The following is a 13259-nucleotide window of genomic DNA, read 5'->3' as shown; positions in this document are numbered from 1 at the left end:
TGAAAATTAACACGTGTTAAAATTTCTGGTTGCTAAGATCAGAGCATGCAATGAAGGATAATTCTGTATCTGAAAGGATGTTTAAACATAGTGCTGAAACTGAGAACAAGTGGACCACACTATTTGCAATACTAGAATAGTACGCACGGTGGCGCTGCAGACTAAGAATTTGTTTAACAAGGGCTCGGAGAATGCCCAGGACGCCATTCCCCAGAATCAAAATGCTGAGTGTTCCAGGAAAGAAGGGAACATTTACTTAAGGTCTTGGGGGAAAGACTCCCGGAAGCAATTCAGTAAGATTTAATTGGAGGTTATTTCACCAAACGTTGATTGCGTGGATTGAGACAAGATTAAGAAGAAGGAGCACCATCTGGACTACATTTGAACGATGGAGACAGCTCTAGCAAAAGCAGCAGAGAAAAGGCAAGTCGTTTTTCTTACTATATTGTTGCTCTTGTGGGAGGCTGACTGTAAAACAATAAGATATTCCATGCCAGAAGAAACAGAGACTGGATACTTGGTGGCTAACCTGGCAAAAGATCTGGGGCTCAAGGTGGGGGAACTGGCCACTAGAGGGGTGAAAATCCATCACAGTGGGTACAAAGAGGTCTTGCAGCTGGATGCAGAGACCGGGAATTTGTTTCTGAAGGAAAAACCAGACCGCGAGGAGCTGTGTGGGGCAACAGAACCCTGTGTGCTGCACTTCCAGCTCATACTGGAAAACCCTGTGCAGTTCTTCCAAACTGACCTGCAGCTCACAGACATAAACGACCATTCTCCAGAGTTCCCGCACAGGGAAATGCTCCTAAAAATTCAAGAAAGTGCCCAGCCAGGGACTGTGTTTCCTCTGAAGGCGGCTCAAGATCCTGACATAGGCAGCAATGCTGTTCAGAACTACACAATCAGCCCCAACCTCCACTTCCATGTCGTTACTCACAGTCGAGCTGATGGCAGGAAATACCCAGAGCTGGTGCTGGACAGAGCCCTGGACAGGGAGGAGCAGCCTGAGCTCACTTTAACCCTCACTGCTGTGGATGGAGGGTCGCCGTCCAGGTCTGGGACTACCGCAGTTCGCATTGAAGTCGTGGATATAAATGATAACGCTCCCCAGTTTGTACAGTCGCTCTATGAAGTTCAGATTCCTGAGAACAGCCCCCTTGATGCCTTAGTTTTAATGGTGTCTGCCAGGGATTTAGATGCTGGGATAAATGGGAATGTAACCTACTCTCTGTTTCAAGGTGGTGAAGTTTCTCAACCATTTGTAATAGACCAGGTCACAGGAGAAATTCGTCTTAAAAGGGTATTGGATTTTGAGGAAACTCAGTATTATGACATGGAAATTATAGCCACAGATAGTGGAGGTCTTTCAGGGAAATGCAGTGTAGCTATACAGGTGGTGGATGTGAATGACAACGCCCCTAAACTCACCATATCTTCGCTCACTAGTTCCATCCCAGAAAACGCTCCTGATGCTGTAGTTGCTGTTTTCCTTGTTTCTGACCCAGATTCTGGGGACAATGGAAGGATGGTGTGTTCTATTCCGAACGATCTCCCATTTCTCTTAAAACCCACTTTCAAGAACTATTACACTTTAGTGACAGAGGGGCCACTGGACAGAGAGAGCAGAGCTGAGTACAACATCACCATCACAGTCACCGACCTGGGCACACCCAGGCTCACAACCCAGCACACCATAACAGTGCAGGTCTCTGATGTCAACGACAACGCCCCCGCCTTCACTCAAAACTCCTACACCCTGTTTGTTGAAGAGAACAACAGCCCCGCCCTGCACATAGGCACCATCAGCGCCACAGACTCAGACTCAGGCTCCAATGCCCACATCACCTACTCGCTGCTGCCCACCCACAACCCGCAGCTGGATCTCGCCTCGCTCATCTCCATCAATGCCGACAATGGGCAGCTGTTCGCGCTCAGGGCGCTGGACTATGAGGCCCTGCAGAGCTTCGAGTTCCATGTGGGCGCCACAGACCAAGGCTTGCCCGCGCTCAGTAGCCAGGCGCTGGTGCGCGTGCAGGTGCTGGACGCTAATGACAATGCGCCCTTCGTGCTCTACCCTATGCAGAATGCCTCTGCACCCTTCACTGAGCTGCTGCCCAGAGCAGCAGAGCCAGGCTACCTGGTCACCAAGGTGGTGGCTGTGGACCGCGACTCTGGCCAGAATGCTTGGTTGTCATTCCAGCTGCTGAAGGCCACGGAGCCTGGACTGTTCAGCGTGTGGGCTCACAATGGCGAGGTGCGCACCTCCAGGCTGCTGAGTGAGCGCGATGCGCCCAAGCACAGGCTGCTGCTGCTGGTCAAGGACAATGGCGATCCTCCGCGGTCTGCCAGTGTCACTCTGCATGTGCTGCTGGTGGATGGCTTCTCTCAGCCCTACCTGCCTCTGCCTGAGGTGGCGCGCGACCCCGTGCAGGATAATAACGACTTGCTCACACTCTATTTGGTCATTGCCTTGGCGTCTGTGTCTTCGCTCTTTCTCTTGTCTGTGCTGCTGTTTGTGGGAGTGAGGCTGTGCAGGAGAGCCAGGGCATCCACGCTGAGTGGCTGCTCTGTGCCTGAAGGACACTTTCCTGGACACCTGGTTGATGTCAGCGGCATGGGGACCCTGTCCCAGGATTTTCAATATGAGGTATGTCTGGCTGGAGACTCTGGGACCACAGATTTCAAATTCTTCAATCCCATTATTCCCAATGGTCTGTTTCAGAACCCCTAGCTCACGTTCAGTATCTGAGAAACCTAGGGTTCTATAACCAAATCAGAATTTGTTGCTTGGCTGTTGATATTTTCCTTTGCATTTTTCTTTTGTGAACCTTAATGCATTTTTTTCTTCACTAATTTGGGCGGGGGATATATAACTCTGTTGTGTTTCTCTCATCATTTTAAATAGTTTTCTTAGGAACTCATTTATTCCTCTTCATTATAACCAGCGTGGATTTCTGCAACACCCATTTCAAATGGTGTCTTGTTGAGGCTATGCATATAACTGCTGTATATCATTCATTTTCACTTTCACTTCACTACATCTTGGTAAATTTTCAGTGTTCAGCACCCACTGTGACATTTTCAGAGGTACACACAGCACACCTTGATACCATTCACTTATCACATTTTTTTTTTTGGTTTTTCGAGACAGGGTTTCTCTGTAGCTTTGGTGCCTGTCCTAGAACTAGCTCTTGTAGACCAGGCTGGCCTTAAACTCACAGTGATCCGCCTGCCTCTGCCTCCCGAGTGCTGGGACTTATCACATTCTTTAATCCTCTGTTTTCCTCCCCATGACAATCTTGAGTGCCCCATTTTGGTTTCACCTACTTCTTGTCTTTTAGAGGATGACCACTTAGCTTAAAAGATCTGTAGCTCCATGTCCCCCCAAATGGCATTTTCGTTCTTGATTCCTGAATAAAATAACGCAATTGTGCATGTATGTGTTTCCCTCTCTGTTGTAATATGAGCAGCAGGGTTGTGTCCCCAGCACCCAGCCACCCGCATGGCTAGCTTATGCCCCGAAATAATTACACGGAAACTGTATTCTTTTGAACACTGCTTGGCCCATAAGCTCCAGCCTCTTATTGGCTAGCTCTTACATATTGATCTAACCCATTTCTAATATTCTGTGTAGCACCATGAGCTGGCTTACCAGAAAAGATCTTAACCTGCGTCTGTCTGGAGTGGGAGAATCATGGCGACTCACTGACTAGGCTTCTTTCTCCCAGCATTCTGTTTTGTTTACTCCACCCACCTAAGGGTTGGCCTATCAAATGGGCCTAGGCAGTTTCTTTATTAGTTAACCAATAAAAGCAACAGATAGATACAAGACCCACCTCCATCACCTCACCCACACTTTTGCACACACAGCATTGTGTACAGCTAATGAAGGGTGAGCATGAGATAGTCATCTGTCATAGTTTTCCATGTTTGTACATAAGTGAAAGGAGTATGTTGTTCAATTTGTCATCTTTACTGACAATCACAGTTACTATTTCAAGACTTTATTTGCTTAAATACAGGCCAAAATGGCTTCTAAAATGTACCAGAAATAACATTGCTCAACCTAAGCCATTGCTAGTGGCTGACTGAGCTTTCACCTTGTAATGAGAAGACATTTAGTGAGTCATGTGTTTGGAAGATAAGCTGATTTATAAATGCTGTATAAACATGAGGGCCCATTAAACTTTCCACAAACTATGCAGATGAGTGGCTTTTAAGTGTTTTTAGTCTTTTTATTATTAATACTTACTTGCCATAAATAAGGTGACTCAGGGGAACTATTTCCATTGCATCCTATTTATCAATGGGTTCTTCCTTTCTATTTCCATCTATCATGATGTAGGATTATTGGGAATGAAATCTGCCAATCCACACCAGTATCCTTCCTACAACATTTTAACTGAAGAGTGTACAAATATAGGAATTTATAATAGGAAAAAAAACCATACCACTGGGGAAGTTTAATTTTTCTAGAACTAAAAAGAACACGTGGAAGCAACCAAAACCTAGAATATGGCTATTTTGAGTGAAAAAATTTTATAAAGTTTCACATAACCAACTATTTTTCTTGGTCAAATTTATTTAAAAATTACTTTTACTGTATTATCATCCAGATATATCTATCTAACATTCAAGTGTTTGGTCTACAAGAAAAATAATAGAACTTATAAAAACTTGAAAATTGTTTTGGTAACACACATGCACGATGGAGTTACTTTATTCAGGGATCAAGAATGAAAATGTCATTTTGAGAGACATGGAGCTCCTGATCATTTAAGCTAAATGGACACTCTCTAAAAGGCAAGAAGTACATGAAAGCAAAAGGGGGGATTTAAGGGTGTGATGGGGAAATATTGACATATTCTTAATCACTAATAAGTGCAGTTGTATAATTATAACCCCACTTCAATGCTTGCAAGAGCTGGGGGATCACTTTCCAAGAAGGAAGCTCTCTAGCATAAAAAATTTATGTAAACAAGCATTGTGGTATAAATTCTGAATAATTGGGAAAACATCTTTCTGTTAAGTCTAAATATTTGTATGAAAATTTTTGTCGGATTTTTATTCTTTCATACATATCTTCAATTTCTTGAAAATTAAGCAATTCATGTGACAATTATTTTTGAGAGGTATTATTATTATATAGAGTGTATAATATCACACTAATGTGGGAAGGGCTCTATGCTGATAATCTATCTACAACTTGAAGACAAAGAATAAGATACTATCAGTAGGGATGCACATATGTGTGAGTGTGTGTGTGTGTGTCTGAGTGTGCCTGCATTTGTGTGTGTCCAAAGCCTGGGGCCCATGTTGTACAAGGTATGCCTTCAATCACTGATCTGCCCCCGCCAGCCCCAGATCCTATTAATAATTTAATCTGTGAATGAACTATATTTATATGCAGAAAAATTTTCAAGCTGATAAGATAACCTGGGCTGAATTTGATGTCATAAAATAATCAGTCTTGGTTCAAAGTTATTTTTATTTCTGGGAACTTAGAAATCATTTAGTCATTTATTTGAATTGCTTTCCCAAACTACAGCTATCACCTATATTTTGAGATAGGTTCTTACTCATTTCTCTGTGTAGCCTAGGCTGGCTTCCAATTCTGCTAACTGTTGTTGCACTTTGGGGGCATTTTTCAAACTGCAAGTCTGATATCAGTGAAAGAGATGACTTTGTCTATCAATTCTCTAGTATTAAGGTTACTATCATTTATGTACAAGTTGGTATTACTGAAATTTCAGTATTTGAAGAGGAAACACAATTAAACAAAAATTGAGTTCTCTTACTGCTAAATAACTTCAGTAGACAACAAATAGTCTCAAAGAGCTCTTTTGGGTTTTCTTTTTCTTTTTTTAAAAATATTTATTTATTTATTATGTATACAATATTCTGTCTGCGTGTATGCCTGCAGGCCAGAAGAGGGCACCAGACTTCAGGTTGTGAGCCACCATGTGGTTGCTGGGAATTGAACTCAGGACCTTTGGAAGAGCAGGCAATGCTCTTAACCACTGAGTCATCTCTCCAGCCCTCTTTTGGGTTTTCTTAGAGTTGAGCTTTTAGTACATCACACAATGTCTCATTCAAAACTGGTGCTCAATTTCCTGTCACTGGATAATAAACTTGCAACAATTAGGAAATCAATGAATTTTCTGAGGACTTAAATATTTATCTTAAACTTATCTACACATCAAATCAAAAGAACAATTCACTGGGCAGTGGTGGCGCACGCCTTTAATCCCAGCACTTGGGAGGAAGAGTCAGGAGAATCTGTGAGTTCAAGGCAGGCCTGGTCTACAAGAACTAGTTCCAGGACAGCTAGGACTGTTACACAGAGAAACCCTGTCTCGAAAAACAAAAACAAAAACAAACAAACAAAAAAGAACAATTCATATTCAGAAAAGAGGACAACAATTTAATTTTGTCAGAATAACACCAATCTCTATGGAGCCGGTTTCCCCAAAAACACAGAGAACGGTAAAATAATGCATTAATCTTTAATTTAATTCCAAAGTGGGCTTACTAATGTCTTTAATTTTAGCGATGAGGAGAGATTCAATACAAGATTTTTCTGTCTATCCAATTAACTCTCAGAAAACTCTTTTCAGATTCTTGCATCTCTAATCTGTGTTTCTATTGCCCTCTGGTTACTATTGACAGCACCAAAATTGAATGAAAATTTCAAGGTCAAGATTCAGTTACTCGTTTTCAAAACATAATTTCATGGGTATATACTATCCCTCATTTTTTATTTAAAGACAACAAATCAGCAATTGGACACTTTCTTGAAAACCCACTGTCAAATTTAATGCAAAACAATAACAGTTTGGTTAATGATATTCTTAAAAATGAAAACATTTTCTACTGCTCTTCTGTCACGCAATACTGTCGATTTTATGTGTGGGGTCACCAGCTTCTCAGTTATTATATGTAAATCCCTTTTTCTTCCACACTTGATTTCCCCCGGTTTTATTAGAAAAGTGATAAGTCTCATTTTATTTTAGATGACTTCATTTATTCATCACGTTCTGACATTTGCTATTCCAGAGCTCAAGAGTCATGTAATACATGGCAGTTTCTATAGCTCTCCTCTCCCTTTGCAACAATTCCGCTTGGCATAATTTATGTCAACTAGCACTTACCTCCCAACGGTCATCTCCTGCTTTGGATTTGGACAAATCAAATCTCTTTCATCTGCAGTCTTTCCATGTGGTTATGGATCTCTATGTCCTAGGGGAGAGAACAAACACTGAACCTGTCTAGTCGTCTTTCCATGGCCTTAGTCATCCTTGGTGATGACTAAGCTTCTTACCTTCTTTTGGAAGCTCCTTCATGCTGTTCTGGCTTCACACTGACCACAGTAATGGTCTTTAAAATAGAGACTGGAGTCTCATAGTCATTTGCACTCGGATTTCAAGGGATCCAAGTTTTAAATAAGGAGGTTGGCTCAACTTTGTCACACATGGGTAGAAGTTCTGTTTCATTCTTGTGGTTGTGTGTGAGCGAGACCCAACCTGCCTTGGGGCTTATAATTCTGTGTTTTTTTCTAAGAAGCAATTGCCTCAGAAAATGTCACTTTCCTCCTAGATGTTATTGTGTCCTTTAAGGTGCTAGAATGAGATCCTGTGAAAATATTTTTCTAACTTAATCGATGAGTGAAAGTCACATGGAGAGCCGGGTGGGATGACCTCTAATCTCAGTGCTGGGGGGGGCAGATACACGTGGATATTTGTGAGCTAGATGCTTTCCTAGTCTACGTAATGAGTTCCAGGAAGCCAGAGCTACACAGAGAAATCCTGTCTCGGAACGAAACTAAGCAAAGCAATGCAAAACAAAACAACAACAACAACACACAAACACACACGGCAAACAGCAGCAATCTAGGCAATAAATGTGCAAATTTGATTATGCTCTGCAGCAGTAAGCTACCACCCAAAATTCCTGTTCTGAATGAGCAGTTGCTGTATTTATGTTCTCGTGAAAACATGAAATTAACTTGATACTTCAAATACGGGTCCCTTCTCATAAAACCACATATCGAATATTACTGTTGGAAAAATGAAGATCAGATCAGCAACTACTAAAAAACTCATTTATGGGAGGTAACTGTGAGAAAACTAGGCTAATGTAACAGCAGGAGAGGAAGTTATGAGCCCATGCATCTTTCCAGCATTGATTTGAAAAGCCTCAACAAAATACTGGCAAAGCAACACCAACACCAAATGAGATTATTCCCTGCAGTTGCAAAGGATTGACCCAGGAACATACTGACTTGACACAACAATAACATTGAAATAGGCCGTGTAGGCAAAAGGACACAATTTTCTCAATGCACAAAACATTTTAGAAAATTAATAACTGGAAAAGAAAACATCTATATAGCTATAGATGGAGTAACCTCACATCCTAACAATCTACAAAAACACAAACACTGGTAGACAAATTCAGCAAGTGTGTGGAAGGCAAGATCATTGCCTTAAAATAAACTCTGCATATTAGCATCGCACAAATCAGGAAGGAAGAAAAGTTTCTTGGACTCAAAAGAAACAGGAATCTTGGAGAGGAAGCAGACAAGGGTGTAGATGAACTTCATACAGAATGGCAGACGACACTGCAGTAAAGCACAGAAGGCCTCTGTGAGGAGGAAGGGTACGTGGATTGAAGACGCCATGTTGTAAAGATTACCCTCAAACTAGTCTATGACTTAATGGAATTCTTACCCAAATGCCAGTTTTTTTTTTCTCAGTAGTTGCTAAGTGTCTCTAAATTTTTCACATGAAAGTGCAAGGAGTCCTGTTACAGCCAAAAAATATTGAAGGAAGAACAAATTTAAAGAAATATAATAAATTAGAAATCAAATCTTTGGATGATTTTATGTCTTAAATGCATAAATACTATTTTCTATTTGAACGCATTTTTTTTTTTTTTTTTTTTTTTTTTTTTTTTTTTTTAGTTTTAGATTGCATCAAAACTTAGCGCACCAAACCGCTTCAAATACTTTAGAACCCGGAAGGTTAGACAAGGTCAGATTCTGGTGTGCGCTCAGCGTTATTGCTCTCGGGTGGTCAGTTTATGAATTAGATCTATGCACCTGTACCTGTGCATTGGAGCATGTCAAAAATGAATTACCTCCATAAGAATTTATACTAATCACACGTAGACTGCTGGAATTAACCATGTAACTCTTCTTTTTCATCACTGTAAGAAAGTACTTTTAGAAATATGATTCTGTGTTTTGCTTACCTGATCATTCAAAACTTAAACATATGAGTTCGAAGACGGGCTGTCTTCCGGTTTGTGCTCATTATTCCTCTCATGCACAGTGGTGGACAGCCTTACAAACTGTACAGTTTAAGGAAAAAACAATGTTGGCAAAGGAAAGAAAACATAAACACTTTCAACGAGGCATTAATTTGGAGAGAAAACAAGTGTTGTGACTTACAACTAGAACGGTTTCAGTTTCCTCAAGAAGACACAGGGTGGCGCTGCAGGCTAAGCTTGTGATTAAAAAGCTCTAAACTACCAGGAATCACTGGTGAGAAAACAGAACAAAAGACGCAGGCAAGAGCTTTGCATGCACTACGGAGCTATGATGGGGTTTGGACAAGGATATACTGGATTAATGTAAGATTGAGAAGCAACGTTGTGAAGATCCCTCCTAAAAAGAAACCAGAAACGAGCCTTTTAAAGCACTGGGAGACTGCTAAAGGACTGGATGCAAGCACTCACTTTCCCAGCATGGAAAAGGTGGAGAGAATTCACCCAAACAGGCAAGCCATGGTTTTTATTTTTATTCTGGTTTTGGTTCAGGTTTGGAGTGAGCCAACAACTCGGTACTCTGTCATGGAGGAAACAGAAAGCGGCTCCTTTGTAGCCCATCTGGCCAAGGACCTGGGTCTGAGTTCTGGGAATCTGGCAGCCAGGTCTGCACGGGTGGTGTCTGATGATTACAAGCAGCGATTGCTGCTGGATCCCGAGACTGGAGATCTGCTTCTGAGGGAGAAACTAGACCGGGAAGAGCTCTGTGCCTCTGTGGACCCCTGTGTGCTGCATTTCCAGGTGTCTCTTGAAAAGCCAGTGCAGTATTTTCAAGGAGAATTACTGATCCAGGACATAAATGACCACTCACCAGAATTCCCAGATAGGGAAATGCTTTTGAAATTACCAGAAAACAGTCAGCCAGGCTCACAGTTTTCATTAAAACTAGCTCAGGACTTGGATGTGGGCAGCAATGGGCTTCAACAATACACAGTCAACCCCAACTCTCATTTTCATGTCCTCACTCGAAATAATAGTGAAGGCAAGAAATACCCAGAATTGGTGCAGGACAGAGCCCTGGACAGAGAGGAGCAGGCAGAGCTGAGCTTGACCCTCACGGCTCTGGATGGGGGCTCTCCACCTAGGTCAGGAACAGTCATGGTTCGAATCCTGATCCTGGACATCAATGACAATGCCCCTGAATTTGTGAAGACCCCCTATGAGGTGCAGGTCCTGGAGAGCAGCCCCCCAGACTCCCCGGTCCTGACTGTCCTAGCACGGGATGCAGATGCTGGCAACTTTGGGAGAGTTTCCTATGGCTTGTTCCAAGCATCAGATGAAGTTCAACAGACTTTCTCAATAAATGAAATCACGGGAGAAATACGACTGAAAAAGGGGTTGGACTTTGAAAAAATTAAATCTTATCATGTGGAAATCGAGGCCACGGATGGAGGAGGCCTTTCTGGGAAGGGCGCTGTGCTGATAGAGGTGGTGGATGTGAACGACAATGCCCCAGAGCTGACCATATCTTCACTGACCAGCTCAGTTCCAGAAAATGCTCCTGAGACCATAATCAGCATCTTCAGAGTTGGAGACAGGGATTCTGGAGAGAATGGAAAGGTAGTTTGTTCTATTCCGGAAACCCTGCCGTTCATCCTCAAATCCACTTTCAAGAATTTCTACACCCTGGTGACAGAGAGTCCTCTGGACAGAGAGAGCAGAGCTGAGTACAACATCACCATCACAGTCAGCGACATGGGCACACCCAGGCTCACAACCCAGCACACCATAACAGTGCAAGTGTCTGACGTCAACGACAACGCCCCCACCTTCACACAAAGCTCCTACACCCTGTTTGTGCGCGAGAACAACAGCCCCGCCCTGCACATAGGCACCATCAGCGCCACAGACTTAGATTCAGGCTCCAATGCCCACATCACCTACTCGCTGCTGCCAACCCACGACCCGCAGCTGGACGTCTTCTCGCTCATCTCCATTAATGCCGACAACGGGCAGCTGTTCGCGCTCAGAGCCCTGGACTATGAGGCCCTGCAGGCCTTCGAGTTCCACGTGGGCGCCACAGACCAAGGCTCTCCCGCGCTCAGTAGCCAGGCGCTGGTGCGCGTGCTGGTGCTGGACGCCAACGACAATGCGCCCTTCGTGCTCTACCCTCTGCAGAACGCCTCTGCGCCCTTCATAGAGCTGCTGCCCAGGGCGGCAGAGCCTGGCTACCTGGTCACCAAGGTGGTGGCTGTGGATCGCGACTCTGGCCAGAATGCTTGGTTGTCATTCCAGCTGCTGAAGGCTACGGAGCCAGGGCTGTTCAGTGTGTGGGCTCACAATGGCGAGGTGCGCACCTCCAGGCTGCTGAGTGAGCGCGATGCGCCCAAGCACAGGCTGCTGCTGCTGGTCAAGGACAATGGCGATCCTCCGTGGTCTGCCAGTGTCACTCTGCATGTGCTGCTGGTGGATGGCTTCTCTCAGCCCTATCTGCCTTTGCCTGAGGTGGCGCGCGACCCTGTGGATGACAATGATGTGCTCACACTCTATTTGGTCATTGCCTTGGCGTCTGTGTCTTCTCTCTTTCTCCTGTCTGTGCTGCTGTTTGTGGGTGTGAGGCTGTGCAGGAGGGCCAGGGCGACCTCCGTGGGTGGCTGCTCGTCGTCTGAAGGATACTTTCCTGGTCACCTGGTAGATGTCAGTGGTGACGGGACCCTGTCACAGAGCTATCAGTATGAAGTGTGTCTGAGGGGAGACTCGGGGACTGGTGAGTTCAAGTTCCTCAAACCCATGATTCCTAATTTTTTGCTTCAGGATCCTGGGAGAGAAATTAAGGAAAGTCCCCACTGCAAGGATAGCTTTGCTTTCAGTTAAGTATTCAAAGTGGTCCCCTGTATCTTCAGAATTAACATGCAGACTTTTATATAGATAAGCGTAAAGCGTACCTCTTTTTCAAACTACTGCATGTGTGTGTATGTCCCACTGCTCCAACTTTTCCTGTAGGTATTGCACATGGTTAGACTGTCATTATAGAATATGTGTAATATGTATTTTCTTTATTTTTATATGCGTTTGGTGACTAATATTCTCATAACTACAAATAACTCTAGTAGCATAAAATCAAATTATTTTCCTCCTTAATACTAATAAGAAAATTTGAACTTCTGTATAATTGTGTCACTGCTTTTTCCATATAACTTTATCTTTTTAAGGTTAGAATGCTTAGTTTTTATTTGGCCTTAGCCTACTTTTGTCTGCCAAATTCATGTCAAGATGCCCTTCATTAGAACTTTAGTACGTTCCGTTGTGACACTTGTGAGCAACATAAATGTTAGTGCTTGTTTTATTTATGTGCCTGCAAATGTTTCAAATATCGCAAGATTAAAATTTTATATTAATTGCAATTTAGTGAAAATTAAAGCTCAACTGTCTTATAATTTGTTATTCCCTTCATGAAGTAAAATTGCTAATCCGTTGCTAAGCATAACCTTTTTAAAAAGCAATATCCAAAATCTGACCTATTTCCTCGCCTCCTCCAAAGTATTCAGAGTGATTTCTGCTTTACTATCCACCCTTTGGGGAGAAGCTGTAGCAAATGATTCTATGTCTTGGCTTTTCCTGCAGCCTGTCCTACCCTCCAATAGAAGAAATTTCTTCTGGACTCTTGACAGTCTTGTCTAGTTCTTATTGTTGCAACTTCACATTTTTGCTTTGTGTCATTTGGTAGTTACAGATTTTAGATCAAGAGTAGAATTTTGGGATTTACCTTTCTTTGATATGTAATATGATTTCAGCTGTTTTAACTTAAATTTTCAATCAAATCAAGCTAAGTTCCTAGAAAGTAAGTACTGTTTTGCTCTTGAACAGCAGTGTATTTATTTATTGAATTATGACTGTTTATGTTATGCTCAGTAGTAAGCACATTGTGTGATTCTGCCTATCTATATTAATTCCACCACTCAGGAGATAGAACTTGGCAAGATCTGTTTAAA

General features: G+C 42.8%; 1 protein-coding gene across 2 annotated transcripts; it reads left to right on the top strand.

Moving 5' to 3' along the window:
• The first annotated feature begins 239 nt into the window (after positions 1-239).
• Positions 240-12752, top strand: LOC130886593 (protocadherin beta-6-like). 2 transcript variants are annotated; one of them, XM_057788542.1, is made up of 2 exons: positions 240-2625; positions 11970-12752. In XM_057788542.1, the coding sequence occupies exons 1-2, from the start codon at positions 389-391 to the stop codon at positions 12139-12141; spliced, it is 2409 nt and encodes an 802-aa protein (XP_057644525.1). In that variant the 5' UTR covers positions 240-388; the 3' UTR covers positions 12142-12752. The 2 variants fall into 2 exon arrangements, with proteins under 2 accessions (XP_057644525.1, XP_057644524.1); XM_057788541.1 differs by lacking the exon at positions 240-2625 and having other exon boundaries at positions 9548-12752.
• The last annotated feature ends 507 nt before the right edge of the window (positions 12753-13259 follow it).

This window comes from Chionomys nivalis, chromosome 14 (genome assembly GCF_950005125.1).
Source record: "Chionomys nivalis chromosome 14, mChiNiv1.1, whole genome shotgun sequence".
NCBI classification, from domain to species: domain Eukaryota; kingdom Metazoa; phylum Chordata; class Mammalia; order Rodentia; family Cricetidae; genus Chionomys; species Chionomys nivalis.
This window is presented reverse-complemented; position numbering and strand designations above follow the sequence as displayed.

Bases quoted from the DNA above. Each gene is read 5' to 3' on its own strand.
- LOC130886593 (XM_057788542.1), top strand. From the start codon at position 389: ATGGAGACAGCTCTAGCAAAAGCAGCAGAGAAAAGGCAAGTCGTTTTT. The intron at 2,626-11,969 runs GTCCCAGGATTT...GGTAGATGTCAG, and splicing joins GTCAGCGGCATGGGGACCCT to TGGTGACGGGACCCTGTCAC.